This window comes from Puma concolor, chromosome A2, assembly GCF_028749965.1.
Source record: "Puma concolor isolate L17-30 chromosome A2, mPumCon1.1.hap2, whole genome shotgun sequence".
NCBI classification, from domain to species: domain Eukaryota; kingdom Metazoa; phylum Chordata; class Mammalia; order Carnivora; family Felidae; genus Puma; species Puma concolor.
In genome coordinates, this window is record NC_141668.1 from 167,799,667 (window position 1) to 167,814,125 (window position 14,459).

The 14,459-nt window shown below is 54.5% G+C and overlaps 1 protein-coding gene across 3 annotated transcripts in view; it reads left to right on the forward strand.

Annotated features, from left to right (window-relative positions):
- The first annotated feature begins 5,335 nt into the window (after positions 1-5,335).
- The window catches only part of MLLT1 (MLLT1 super elongation complex subunit), a 67,723-nt gene continuing 58,599 nt past the window's right edge, over positions 5,336-14,459 (forward strand). Inside the window, exon 1 of one of the 3 annotated variants that reach the window (XM_086699331.1) lies at positions 5,336-5,491. In XM_086699331.1, coding sequence (XP_086555457.1) covers positions 5,480-5,491 — 12 coding nt within the window. In that variant the 5' untranslated portion in view covers positions 5,336-5,479. Of the gene's footprint in view, positions 5,492-14,285; positions 14,437-14,459 lie in introns of those variants that run through there. The other 2 variants (XM_086699329.1, XM_086699330.1) reach the window with 2 other exon arrangements.

The following is a 14,459-nucleotide window of genomic DNA, read 5'->3' on the forward strand; positions in this document are numbered from 1 at the left end:
ACCAGACGTCCGCTGTGCTGCCCTTTCCCGGGGAAATACTTTGTTGCACCTATTCTGGGTCTGCTCTCATACCAGTCACGGCTCCCCATTGCCTCTGGGATAAGGGACACAGGCTTCAATGTGATATAGAAGACCCGCTCCGAGTTGAAGTTCATCTAAGATGGGACTCCAACTGGCCACTGGGCTGTGCTCCAGCTTGGTCATGTTCAGTATGCTGGCTGTGTGTGCATTTGTGGCTGGCAAGAACCTGGTGGGTACAGGGAACATGCTGGAGATCAGAAAGAGGACTCCCCCCAAATTGTGAAGGGCTGAGCTGTCTATTAGGTGAAAGGTAGGCCAGTAAATAAAGGCCAAGCCCTCCCCTTGGGAGCAAATAAACGAGACCACTAGGCGGCAATAGGCACCTAACATTCAGCAGCAGAGGGCAAACTGGATTCCCTAGGTTCAAAATGTTACTTTCTAGCTGTGGGACTCGTCACTTGAAGCCTCTCTGTGGCTCAATTTCATTGTTTGCAACACCGAGATAACATGTATCAATCATGCATTTTGCCGAAAGCTCAAGTTACTATTTGCTTTATGTCTTTCTTTAAATCTACTCCCTTTTCTCCCGCTGTGTTCAAATAGGAAACATTGTTACCACTTTAAGAAGTCATTTGCCCTAGATAAAAACAACCAGAAAACTCGATACAGTAACAAGGAAAAAGTGTGATTAACTACAGCTCAGTGATTCTTAACCCAGTCTGCACATTGCAGTTGAACTTAAAAAAAAAAAAAAAAAAAAAAAAGTGTGTGTTTGTGTGTGTGGGGAGGTGGGGAGGGTGTCTTAAGTCCAGACTCATGATACCAGAGTCTCTGAAGGTGGGATTTTTTTAAAGGCTGCTGGCACTGGCATTTTTAAAAGACCCTCAGAAGATTTCAATGTCCAGACACCAGATAGGATCATCTGTCCTGGGATCTGAACTCTAGGACTGTCCCCTTGTCATTAAGGTAGGTGAGTGAGTGATAGAGAGGAGCTTAAAGACACCTGAGCACCAAGCCAAGGCTTTCTTGAAGGGATTGGAAAGACTGAAGACAAATGAAGAGGAACTAACCTTCTCATTGTGTGATTCAGTATTATTTCAGGTCGTGCGACAAATATTTTTTGAACGCCCTCTTTGTGGCCGGCACTGTGCCCAGGATACGTCAGTGAATAAGACAAAGATCCCTGCTCTCTTGGAGCTTTCATTCTATCTAGGGGAGACAGACGACAGACGTCATAAGTGAATATGCATATATTAGGAGGTGGTAAGTGCTGTGGATAAAGGAAAAATTAAAGCAGGGTCAGGTGGGTTGGGGAGCTATGGTGGGGGGGTGAAGAATTAGATGGGGTGGTCAGGGTGGGTCTCATTGAGAAGGTCCTCGGCTCTGCCATACACTCACCATGCAACTTTGGGCAACTCACCCACCCCTTCTGAGCCTCAGTTTCCTCATCTCTGAAATGGGGGCAGTAACACCTACTTCTCAGCATTATGGATGAAATGAGATAATATGAGTTTGCACCTAGCAGGTGTTGGATATGACATGGCCACCCCGAATGAGAAAATGGGGCAGCCCTCTGTTTACCTCTTAAAGGAAGGAATACCGTGGTTCTATTTCAGGCGCAGGATGCATTTTTTTTTTAATTTGCTTTCTATTATAGAAATTTCACACATATAGATGAGTATAAAGAACAGTTTGATGAACTCCCAAACACCCATCATCTAGATTTAACAACGCTTAATGTTTGCCATTTTTGCTTTATCTATTTTTTTTATTAATGTATTTTAAACGCAATCAGCATGCTGGCATTTCACCCCTATGCATCTCGAGAAAACAAGGACATTTCCTACACAGCCATGATCGCATTATCACTGCTAACCCGACACATTTTCAAGTATCACCTACGATTATCCATATTCATATTTCTCTGGCTGACAGCTTGTTTGATCTAAACCCAAGGTCCAATGACAGACGCCCACATCGAAGCTGGTTGTGATGCCATGTCCTGTAACTCTGGACAGTCACCTTGTCTCTCTCATTCCCTCCTGTTCACTCTAGGAAGCCAGGCTGTTGAGAGATATCACCTTCTAGATTTGTGTGACTGCTTCTCATGGTGTCAATCGTTTCCGTTTGTCGATATGTCTGCGTTTCTCCTATAAACTTGGAAGTTAGGACTACAGGTGGGATCAGATTCAAGTTAAACATTTTGGGCATGAACTTTCTTTTTGGTGCCGGGTACTTGCTGTCGCCCCTAGCAGGAGCCCACCAGTCTGCTTGACCCACTCCTTTTGCTGCTGAGAGGGGTCACTGTACAAAGGTGGTGACGGCATGAAGCATCCATGGTAAAGTTACTTTTTTCCTCTTCGCACCAAGCAGGAAATCTGAGGGAAGATCTTGGGTGAACTCGAGACTATCCAGTCCCCCCACCCCCCCGGCCCCCTGGCCCGTAACCTCTCAATGAATAGTTTTAGCATTCACCTGTGACTTGCCCACAATGGCTGTTTCATTAGTGGTTTCAAAATAGTGATTTTGCTATCATCCTTTCAACATCATCAGCTGGTGTTTTCCTGTGAAAAGTGCTTTTCCTCATCAACCGGGGCTGGTTTCCTGCCATAAAGGCATGGTAAATAAGGAGTGGGTGCAGTTGTCATTTTCAAAGGTGATGAATGAGTTCTGCTGATGTTGTTGTTTTTAAATGTTTGTTTGTTTATTTTGAGAGAGAGCACGTAGGGGAGGGGCAGGAAGGAGGGGGACAAAGGCTCTGAAGCGGGATCTGCGCTGACAGCAGAGAACCTGATGCAGGGCTTGAACTCACGGACCACGAGATCATGACTGGAGCCGAAGTCAGATGCTTGACCGACTGAGCCCCCCTCCCCCTCCAGGTGCCCCACCTGTTGCTGTCTTAATACCCTTATGGACTCATGGATATATTGATATGTTCACAGGGTCAGGAAGTCTATTAATTTTTTATTGTGGTAAAAATAGACATAACAAAATTTGTGATCATAATAGTTTCCCGTGCACAGCTCGGTGGCATTAAGCACATTCACGCTGTTGGGCAACCGATCCCCACCCTCCATCTCCAGAACTTTTTCATTTTCCCCAAACGAAACTCTGTCCCCATGACACACTGACTCCCCAGCCCCAGCATCCACTGTCTTACTTTCTGTCTCTATGGATGTGACTCCCCTAGGGACCTTTTATGAGTGGAATCACGTAGGATTTGTCCTTTTGTGTCTGGCTTATTTCACCGAGGATAATGTCCTCCAGGTTCATCCAGGGTGCAGCAGGTGTCAGAATTTCCTTCCTGTTTAAGGCTGGGTAATATGGGTAAAAATGGACCACATTTTGCTTGTCCATTCGACTGTTGATGGAGATTTGGGTTGTTGCTCCATTATTCTTTCCAATGCTTAAAGGGTTACGCCTGATTTAGTGGGAGCTCTGGGGATGTAGTTTTGAAAACCCCCAATAGTTCAGAGTCTAATTCCAGGAGAATTTCCCAGAGAGTAAGGGGGAGGTGCCTGGGTTCCTGAAGCTCCTCTTTGCAACAATTGTAGCGTGAAGGTTCTTCGCTGCAAGTTACTCGCACCCCCCCCCGCCCCCCCTTCCCGCCACCTCCAATTTTTGTCCCTTTACCTGGGGCAGTGCTTCTGAAATTTGAGCAAGCTTCACCATCATCGGAAGGGCTAGTTAAGCCATCCCTCTGTGTGCTGACCATGCACCTGGAGTTTCTGATTCCATAAATCAAGGGAGACTAGAATTTGCATTTTGAATAAAGTTCCCAGGTGATGCCAAGCCCTCTGGTTCAAGGGCCACTTAGAACTACAGATCTGCTGGGGTGCCTGGGTGGCTCAGTCGGTTAAGCATCCGACTTCAGCTCAGGCCATGATCTCACAGCTCGTGAGTTCGAGCCCCACGTCGGGCTCTGTGCTGACAGCTCAGAGGCCGGAGCCTGTTTTAGATTCTGTGTCTCCCTCTCTCTCTCTCTCTGCCCCTTCCCTGCTCATGCTGTGTCTCTCTCTGTCTCAAAAATAAATAAACATTAAAAGAGATTAAAAAAAAAAGAACTACTGATCTGCTTACACCCACCAGTTATAGGATTAAAAAAAAAAAAAAGCTGTACCCACATTAAAGTTGCTGCTCATCTTCTCAGCGTGTTCTTCATTTCTACCCCTCAGCACACCTAACCCTAGATTAGAAGGTGTGTTACTATGACAGCATCTGGCCTTCTTCAGAGGGTTTTTTTTTTTTAAATGTTTATTTACTTTTGAGAGAGAGAGAGAGCGAGCGAGCAGGGGAGGGGCAGAGAAAGAGAGGGAGACACAGAATCCAAAGTAGGCTCCAGGTTTAGAGCTGTCAGTATAGAGCCGGATGCAGGGCTTGAACCCATGAACCGCGAGATCATGACCTGAGCCTGAGCCACCCAGGCGCCCCTATGAGAAATTAAAAATAACTGTACAATGGTCCCCAAGTTGCAGGCAGAAGTCCTATTGTCCGAGAGACAAATGGCTCACATGATCCTGAAAAAGATGGCGCATTATGTCTATATCTCATCTAAACAAGGTTTACAAACTGTGAAATTACACGATCACGGGTAACTTTAAAAATCGGTTTTAGAGGGATTAGCTTTATAGATTTCATGGATTAAATGAGAGTTTCTTGGTCATTTTAACGCAGCAGGTTTCAAATGTGTTATCATTCAAATCGGCCTGACCTAGCGTTACACGGTACTGAGTGTCCCCGTTTCCCAGATGTGCAAACTAAGACTCAGGGGGAGGAGCGAGTCTCCCAGGCTTTCCCTGAAGCAGATCCAGCTTTGGAAAATTAATTTACAGTTCGAGAGCCCAGAGCCCATTCCATGACACCGGTAGTAACACGTGGCTAGGAAACAAAAGTGGTCCTGATGCTCCCACCCCAGAGCTCGAACCGCCACCTCAGCCGGACTAGGTTAGGCTCAGGCCCCGGGAGCTCCGGCCACGAGGCAGCGCCCCCTGCGGGCCGCAGTGCGCAGGCGCGGCGCGCCCGTCCCGCCCCCGCCCCCCTCCACGTGCGGCGCACACCTCGCGCTCCCCTCCGCAGGGCTCGCCTCGCGCCTCCCTCCCTCCCTCCCACCGCCCCTCCGGTTCGGGCTTCCCATTGGCTGCGGGCTTCGTCCCTCCGACCGCAGCCCGGCAGGCCCCCGCCAGGAAGGAAGTCCCGCCCCACGAGCGGCCGTCCGCGCTGCCGATTGGCCCGGGAGGCTGCCAGTCGGGGCGGCAGGCCAGAGTCGGCGGCGGGGGCCCGCGGTCGGTGCGCGACCCGAACTGGCGGTGGTTTCCGGTTCCGCGGGGCTGGCGGGCGGGCGGGCAGCCGGGAGCGGCGGCGGCGGCGGTGCCTGACAGACAATGAGGGCGGCGGGGCGGCGCTGAGCGGCGGCGGCGGCGAGCGACGCGGGGCCCGGGGGCGGGGCGGGGCGCCAGCCATGGACAATCAGGTGAGGAGCGGCCGCGCCGCCCCAGCGCAGCCAGCCGCCCGCCCGGTCCCCTCCCTCCCTCCCACGACCCGCCCGCCCGGCCCTCCTTGGTCCCGGCCTCCCCGCCCACACTCGGCTCCCGCCCGCCCCGCTTTGTGCTCGCCCGCCGCTCCCCCGGCCTTTATGTGGGGCGGGGGCGCCCCTCCCCCATCCCGACCCCGGCCCGGCCAGAGCGCCTCGGACTTCTATGAGGACCCCGGCCTGGCCCAGCCCAGAGCCCCCTGAGACGCCCCTCGGAACCCCAGTGCAGCCCAGACCCCCCCCCCCCCCCCCCGCCCCGGGATGCCCCCTTGTGATCCCAGGCAAGCCCAGAACGCTCTGGGACGCTCTTCGGGACCCCGACCCAGGCCAGAGTCTCCACAGGCGGCTCAGACTCTCCTGGGACTCCCCCTGGGAGTCCAGTCCAGCCCAGCACCCTTTGGGACACTCCTCGGGCCCCTGAACCAGCCTAGAGCCCCCACTGGTGGCCCAGAAACCCCTGGGATGCCTTTTGGGACCCCAGCGCGGCCCAGAACCCCGCGGGGACCCCAACCCCCGCCAGAGTCCCACAGGCACCCCTGGGGACACCGGCCCAGCCCAGAGAGCCCCACAGCTGTCCCCGGGACCCTTCAGATTTGTCAGATCTGGCCCTGTACCACCCTTCTTTGGATCCAGGGCCTGTCTCCTTTTCTCTCTGGACTCTTGGCCCTGAGTCCCTTCAAACTCCTTGAGCCCGCAGCCTAATGCTGCTGCTGCTGCTGCTTCCTTAGAGCCTTGCTGGGGTTTGAAATCCCCCTCCTCCCAACCCCGCAGAACCCCCAGAACCTTGGTGCAGCCCCCTGCTTCCTCTAACCTAGGCCCACCCTAAGCCTTTTTATCCCTCGTTTTCTTCCAGGGCCGAGCCTTTGCTCCCCCTTGCTCCTGCCACTGCCTTAGCCTGAGTGACCGTTTCCCCTCGACCTCTGGCTAGGGTCTGGGTTTTTCACACAAGGACCTAGGCCTGCATTGAGCCCACCCCATCACCCCCCGCTTTGGATTTGGGCTTGCTTTCTCAGCTCCCTCAGGTTTCAGGCCCTGCTCAGTCCCTCGGCCCCTAGTGTCTGAGGGGCTCTCTTCCAGCCTTCAGACCAGGCCTAGGGGCATTTTCTGCTCCGACCTGGAGCTCCCCAAGCCCTCTAGACACCAAATGCCTCGCTCCCCTCAGCTTGGGTCCTCTTTGCCCCTGAAACCCTGGTTTACACTTCCCTGCATTTTCCCCCAGTCCAGATCTCAGTCTGCCCATTCCGAGCTCAGCTGGCTTCCCTTCACAGACCTGCAGTTTCCCCGGCCCCCCTGTACCTCTCTCCTTGAATTCAGGGTTTCCCACTTCCCTCCAGCATCCCCCAGCCTGATGTGTTGGCTTTCAGCCACTGTCCCCTCCCCTCAGCATGCCCCATGTCCCTTCCTTCCCCAGCATCTTGGAGCCTTCACTGGGAGCCTTGCTTCAAACCCAGGGTGGCTCCCCAGATTCCATACGCTTTCCCCATGGCCCCCCTTGCCCTTCTGTCTGGAAACCTGGAGACAATTGTGTCAGTTGAAATAAACCCCAGGCCGTTCAGGCCCCTGGAGCCCCCTTCACCAGCTCTGCACCGTCTCCTCTTCAGTACCCAAGCCCCTAACCCTCTTCGGGACTGTTGTGGCCCCCGACCTGGGGTCATTTATTTCTTCATCCTTCCCCAGTGCCCGTGGCTTCCAGGGGCACGGGGCCAGGAGAGGCAGCAGTGTGGGGCTACGGGGGTGGCAGCTGAAATCTCTGCAGTCAGTCAGGGCAGGTTGGGGCGTCCCTGGCGGCTGGCGCCACCGAGGCGGTGCTGTCTGGTAAGGCGCTGTGTGGCTGGGAGGTGTGCAGGCAGGAGACCGCCCCTTGCCCATCCCGGTCAACTGTGGAGGTACAGGATCGCTGAGGCTTGTGCTTGTGGGACCTTGTCACCACGATCTCTCTTTCGTCTTTGGCGTTGCTACCTTTGTCTTGAGAGGTGGGCTGGAGTGGTGGATCGTGGCAGCGGGTGTGAGTTCACTTCTGCAGGGACAGAGCCTATTACCTCCAGTCTGTACTGAGTTACAAAAACAAAACAGAATATACCTTCAGGGTCCAGTTGGAATGGAACCCACCCGTGGGAAAGTCATGTTGGGTCCCGCTCAGGCATAGGATGTGGCTCCTGCCTGTCACCCCACCAGCCAGTCAGTCCCCCAGGGAGGTATCTTAGGCCCAAGTGTGTTTATTCCCCTGTGACTTGCTGGGCCCTGGCGGTCTGGGTGGTTGTCATTTATGTAAGTGGAAGGGTGAGGGTGGACGGCATTCTTGGCCTGTGACAGAGAGAGAGAACGGTCTTGCTTCGGTGGACTGGTGAACTCTGCTGGGCTGGTCAGTGAGAGCCCCACTGCCCGGTATGTAGCCACTAGTCCTTGTGGCTTTTTACGTGGCAATGAACCAAAACGGAAAAAGTCGATTTCTGCGTGGCACCAGCCACATCTTAAGGGCCCATTCACTGTCACTAGTGAGCTGCTGGCCACCTTAAGGCACAGCTCCGAGAGACGACATTTCCCTCATGGCAGAAAGTTCCATAGCACCATAGGTGCTAGCCTAACTCCTTGCAGAAGTATTTGCAAGTGAACCCGATCCCACGGGAAAGTGTGTGGCATTCCGTAGTCTGATTCTTTATCCCTGGCTGTGTTTCTGCAAATTTGGGAGAGGCCCAGGAGCTCTGTCCCTTCTTTACAGAGAGAGCAGTCTCTGGGAAGACAGGAGAGAATGGTGTCCTCTACCCAAGTGGGTGACTTGGCTGTGAGCGTCCTAGGACTTGGGTGCAGGGCAAATGCTTTGAACCCAGCAGAATCTCAGCTTTCCCTCTCTCCCCTGAGTTGCCCCAAACCTGTAAATGCCTCAGTCCGATGGGGGAACAACAGGACTTTCCCCCAAGGGCCTGCTTGCTTCGGGAGGCTTTGATTCTCCTTACCTTCCTGTTGTGTTCTCTAGAACTTTCCAGCTGAGAAGGGGGATCCTGCGCTTTGCTCTGCGCTCCCAACTTCTCAGCATTGAAATCCTTTCCCCGTGGCCAGAAAAAGTCCTTCTGGCTTCCCTTGCCCTGACTGTTACCCACCTATTTGATTCCGCCAGCCACCCTGCCTAGTCCATACTTACAGGCCCATTGTGTGGGGGGGTTGCTTTTCTTTAGGGGGGAAGAGCGGCGCATGGGGGGAGGCTTGTGATGTATCTCCGAGGATGGAGGGGAAGGAGTGGGTGTGGGTGAAGGCTGAGCAGACATAGAGGGATGGAGAAAGGGCGATGGGGGAGGGTCTCTGGCCACAGGGGTTGCCTAGGGGGACCTAGAAGTCTGGGTTCTCCCAAGGACCAGGGAGTCCTCCCTTCACAGAGGCATCGGGTCCGTTACCCGAGGAGGGCGGCCGCCCCGTTGAATCACCCAGTTGAGTTGATATTTGCTGCTTCTCCCAAGTTTGAATTTGGGATCCGCCTGCTGTCGACCATCCTCCGTTGTTCCAGAAGAGGAGGTTGGTTTTTGACCGCGATGGCTCATTTCACAGACATGGACATGATGGAGCCTCAGGACGGCCCCGGGAGGTGTCAGGGCCAGGCGGGATTCCTAGGTAACTGTCCTTTTCCCAAACCTTGCCGAGAAACGCTCAGACTTGTGCAGAGCACTATTCTCCGCCACCCTGCTCCGAAACTGTCACCGGGAAAGTTGACGTGCCAAGTGGTTTGTCCTAAAGTTAATACCCTGCACAGTACTTGAGGTGGGGACCAGAGTTCTGTTCGCCTTTACATCCATCATAGTTTCTAACACAAAGTCTTGCACTTAGCTTTGCCAGCCGTCGGTTGAAAAAGCAACTAGGGATCAGTCCTTTGGTAACGGCCCATCTGACCTGGTGACGGATGCCTTTATTGGGGTTGTGCTCGTTCAGAAATCTCCCAGCACTGCTTCCCACAGAACTTTGGTGACAGCCAGTTCTCCATCTACGTGTCTGCGGGCATCTCAAATGGATGTAATATAAACCCTGTCCCAGGCCTCCCTGGCAGGCCGGTAAGGGCATTCTTCCTGGGCACCTGAAAACCAGGGATTGGGGGTATCCTCGAGTATCTTCATGGTCTATATCTATACACTTATCCTTAGTTTTCAAAGAGACATTCACTGAGCTCCTTCCTTCTTGTCCCTTCGTCATTAACTTTGTGCCCTGGGCCAAAGGGACGAGGCCCGATGAGTGCCATTGTTGGCCACCAGCCCCCTGTGCATCCCCAGTGAAAAGACCAAGGCCTGATGCAGGTGTTAGGGGAGGTCCCCTGCCCTCGGCTCTGTCCCGCCTCTGTGTGGGCAGTCTTCTGCTTGAGAGGATTGTCCCCGAGGGATAACCGCCATGTCCCCATCTTTCTCACCTTCTGATCCAGTGGCTGCTCCTGAGAGCCCCCAGCTGGGTCTGGGGGAGAAAGTTCTGCCAAGAGTATCTTATTTGGTCTGTGTTGCTGTCGCTCTATGAGGGCCAGCACCTTTTCCCGTTTCTGTGGTGTGGACCGGGTCGGTGGCAGCCCTGCCGGATCCAGCCGGACTTGGCACGGTCGGTCTAGGCTGATGAGGGGAGAAGGCTCTTCGGTGTTCCTCCTCCTGGGAGGGGAGGGGAGGGGAGGGGACTGTTGTATCTGAGGGAATTGCATGCAGTAGCCAAACTCCAGGCATAATTATACCACTTGGTAAAGTACGAATTCCCTGAGGAAAGGGCATCATCTGTTGAAGAGAATTCCCACCAGGAAATCAGGGGCAGTCTTCCAGATAAACTCGTTAAAGACCTGCCTTCTGGGGCCCAGGCTGAAGGCAGGGTTAGTGGGATATGGGAAGAATCTGATGAGGAAAGGCCTTGGAAGCAGGGGAGCTGTTGGAACTGGGCTGGTTCGCCCTCTTTGCCAGGCATTGGCCATTTGAGCCCACACTTGGAGGGACCTGTACTCTTCAGTGATGTGCCTGGGAAGCTGCCCTCCAGGATCTGTTCGCCTGGTTTGCAGGACTTAGCATTATGGCCCTTGGGTTCCAGTTGATCTGGAAGGAGGACAGTGCCCTGCCGAGGCCCTTAGCCCAAGCCTAGCTGTCCCCAGACGGCCTTCAGAGCCCTTGAGCTGCTCTGTCTCCATCTACAGACCTTCCAGATGATCTCCCAGAAGTAAAATGGTCAGCTCTTTCCAGGACAGGCCTGGAACGTTCCCCCCTTTGTTCCCAGCTTTTGTTAGGGGAGTGGGTGGCAAAACAGTTCCCGGGTGCTGGGACATGGCAGGAACTGAGGCCGGGTCCCCTGGTCCCCAGGGGCCAGGTTGCACAGGGCGCCTCCAAGCAACAGGCAGGACACATGAGATTCATTCCTTCCAAGACCGTTGAGAGCTTAACCTAACCGGTAGTTTACCTCTTTAGCCAGGCACCCTTCCTGGAGAAAGAGCTAACTGTGTTTCAGTTCTCTGGTTCTCATGCATGGGGCAGGAGTCCAGGTGGAGTAAGGCAGGAGGGGGGCAGAACCTTGAAGGCGGAATTGGCTTAGTTGTGTTAATAAATTATCATGACTTGACAAGTCGGAGCAGTTGGCCGGGCTCAGTGTCTTGCTTGCCTCCAGTGCGAGTAGCACGAATGTCTTACTGAATCTGATTTCTTCTCTAAGATAGTGGCCCAGAGGTTGCGTTATTCCCCTGTCTTTATTCGGGGGAGCGTTCCTCCCCTTAGTGCACCAGCATGTGCTGTCGTTGGCACCTCAAGGCTGGGGGGTGTCCAGGCTGAGTTGGTGCCAGCCCCCGGGGCCTAGATGCTGCCCGGGCAGAGCTTTGGGCACGGTCTGCCAGCGACAGAGATCATCCAGTGCTGCTTCAGAACCTTCCTGTTTACTTTGGCCTCTGGAGCGTTCTTTGGCACTTTGTTCCCCCTCCGACGGGACTGTGGCCTTCCATTCTTTCTCAATAGCTGCTCTGCCCCTTGTGTGCCCCGGGTAGCAGCCCCAGCTCATCAGAAATGCTGAGAAGGCAGCCAAAGTTGGAGCGGCCCGATTGGTGGATTGCAGAATCTGAGGCGACATCGCGTTGCGTAGGAGTTAACTCCGACGAACCAAAAGCCAAAGTTGTTTGCCAGTGTATTGTTAAGATGATATGTGTTCAGTTCACCTGTAACCCTCCCCGCAGTCCAGAGAATGTCTCCCGATTTCTCTGTGAGGACACACCGGCGAGAGGGGCAGAGTTTCTGTCATGCGTGTAAGGGCATCTGGGGATTACAGCCCATCGGGGTAATGGAAACACTGTTTGGGTTCGTTGAACGTGGCCCATGCGCAGTGCTCTGCAGAGGGAGGCTGGTTGATTTGAGCATTGCTTGTTTATCTAGACGTTTAGTCTCTCGCATCTAGCTTTTGGTGTGTTTCCCCTTGAATATCCCCTGTCGCCTGTCCCCCTCCCCCCCACCCCCTCCACTGCTTGGCAGGACCCCGGTGCCCTGGGTCTTGGGGTTGAGCTGCCTCGTGTCCCCTCCATCCATTCTTTTGCTTTTAATTTTAAGTTTGTTTGTTTATTTATTGTTTGAGGAATCTCTACACCCAGCGTGGGGCTTGAATTCATGACCCTGAGATCAAGAGTTGCATGCTCTTCTGGGGCGCCTGGGTGGCTCAGTCAGTTGAGCGTCCGACTCTTGATTTGGGCTCAGGTCGTGATCTCATGTTAGGTGAGATCGAGCCCCGTGTCCGGCTCTGTGCTGACAGTGTGGAGCCTCCTTGAGATTGTCTCTCTCCCTCTCTCTGCCTTTCCCCCATGCGTGCACATGCGCTCTCTCAAAATAAATAAATACGGAAAAAAAAAAAGAGTTGCATGCTCTTCTCCCTGAGCCAGCCAGGCGTCCGTCCCTCCGTCCAGTCTTAAGTCCTACCAGTTCTCCCCTTTCAGACTCGACTGAATCTCCTTTTCCAGCCACTCCCTCTGGTTGCTTCCTAGCAGGCTTGTCGTTTGTCTGTCTGTCTGTCCTTTTCTGCCTTCAGCCCAGACTGTACACAATTGCCGGGGAACTTTGACTCAGATACCGTTTCCTCGCATCCATCATCTGCATACACTTGGCTGCCATTCCTGCCGCGTGGAATCTAAATGCTCCACCCCGACCCTGACTCCTCCCTCCTGTGGCCCCGGACCCTGCAAGTCCCTGCGCTTTTCCCTGTGGAGCCCTGCAGGGACCGGCAGCCTGTGCGGGGGGTACCCCTGCTCTGTGGTCGACAGCTGGCTCACTCAGCGCCCAGAGCCTCCCGCCAGCTCCTCCCTCACTGGGCCTGCCCTGTCCTTCCCAGTGTCCTTGCTGGTCCCTCCCCTTGGGAGAGCACCACTTACAATTTGCTGATCTAGGAAGGCTCCTTAGTGTAAATTCTCTGGTGTCATCGAGGCCCCGTGGGCTCCCGAGGCGGATGTGAAAGGGCGGGCTAGATGGGGTCTCTGCGGAGGCAGCAGTGAGCAACCAGGGAGCCGGCATGGGGTGAAGTGGGCGCGGCGGAATTGGCGCACAGACTGCCGTGGACCCTCTAAGGCACGCCGCCAGCTTAGGGCCAGTTCCTGTGTTTGTGTGGGCACGCACACACCTCGACACGTAAAACTTCCGTGTAGATGGCAAGACGTACTCAGACCTGAAAAAGCTTTAAAAAGTGGGGGGTCACCTGGGTAGCTTGGTTGAGTGTCTGACTTCAGCTCAGGTCATGATCCCCGGTTTGTGGGTTTGAGCCTCGCATCGGGCTCTGTGCTGTCAGAGCAGAGTCTGCTGCAGATCCTCTGTCCCCCCCCCTCTGCCCCTCCCCTGCTTGCGCTCTTCCCCAAATAAATAATAATTTTTAAACAGCTTAAAAGGGGAAAAATAACGGGCGTCTTGGGCCTGAGGAAACACACCAGTGGGAGATGGGAGGTGCGCTGAGGCCTTTGGACCTTACTTGAGGGAGTGGCGAGCCATTGAAAGCTGAACCGGCAAAGCGACAGTTTGTGTCTGTCCTGCTTTCCTGGCCTGGCAGCCGGTGAGAGGGCGCGGAGGGAGGCAGCCGCTGGCATTGGCAGCGGGATCTGCGCGGGTGGAGGGATCCCAGAGAAGAGGCAGGAGGTCACATGAGGTCAGCTGGGGAGAAAGGGGGTCCAGAGTCCAGAGCAGGAGGTCTCCAGTCGGGCAGGAGGGTGGTTCCCTGGAGAGAGGGCACAGGGGGTGGGTGGGAGGTGGCTTGGCTGGGGAAGCGTGGTTGCCCGCTACCCGCCAGCGGACAACTTGCTCCTGGCTGTCCTCGGCACTTAGGAACAAGTGTCCTCTTGGCTTCTGGTTTCTTTGTAACATTCTTGCATCTGATACTAGGTGTCAGGCTGTATCTCCCAGCAGACTGGGGAGGATCTCACACACCAGAGTGCGTGTTTACAGTGGGTTCCCCATCAGTGCTTTTGGCCCACCGAGGGGTGTGAGTGCTTCAAAAGTTTTGTGGCTTTGTGTTCGGTGGAGTGGAACCGGCAGGAGCTACCTTACATTTCAGGCACAGTGTCGCACACACGCAGAGAGCCTGACTGCCGAAGTCCCCAGATCCTCGGGGGCTTCCTCCTGGCCCTCTCCATTCCAACTGTGAACCACCATTCTGCTTTTAACACTGACAGGCGATGCTTTTGTGGACTCAGGTGACCCCGAGGGTCTCTGTTCCCCAGAGGCATCCTGTGGGGCGGAGGAGAGCGAAAACGCTTTCATCAAGGAGCTTGGGTGACTTGAGCAGGGAGGCAAGACGGCAGGGGCTAAGGGAGCGGGCCCTCGGGGGACGCACCCCTGCGCTTGAGTCTGGGCCCCGCTCCCTGCCAGCTGACTGTGTGCAGCTTAGCAGCTCCACCTCAGAACCTCGTTTTCCTCATCTGTTTTCCTCATGAGGTAATTGCACTCTGGGTCACACT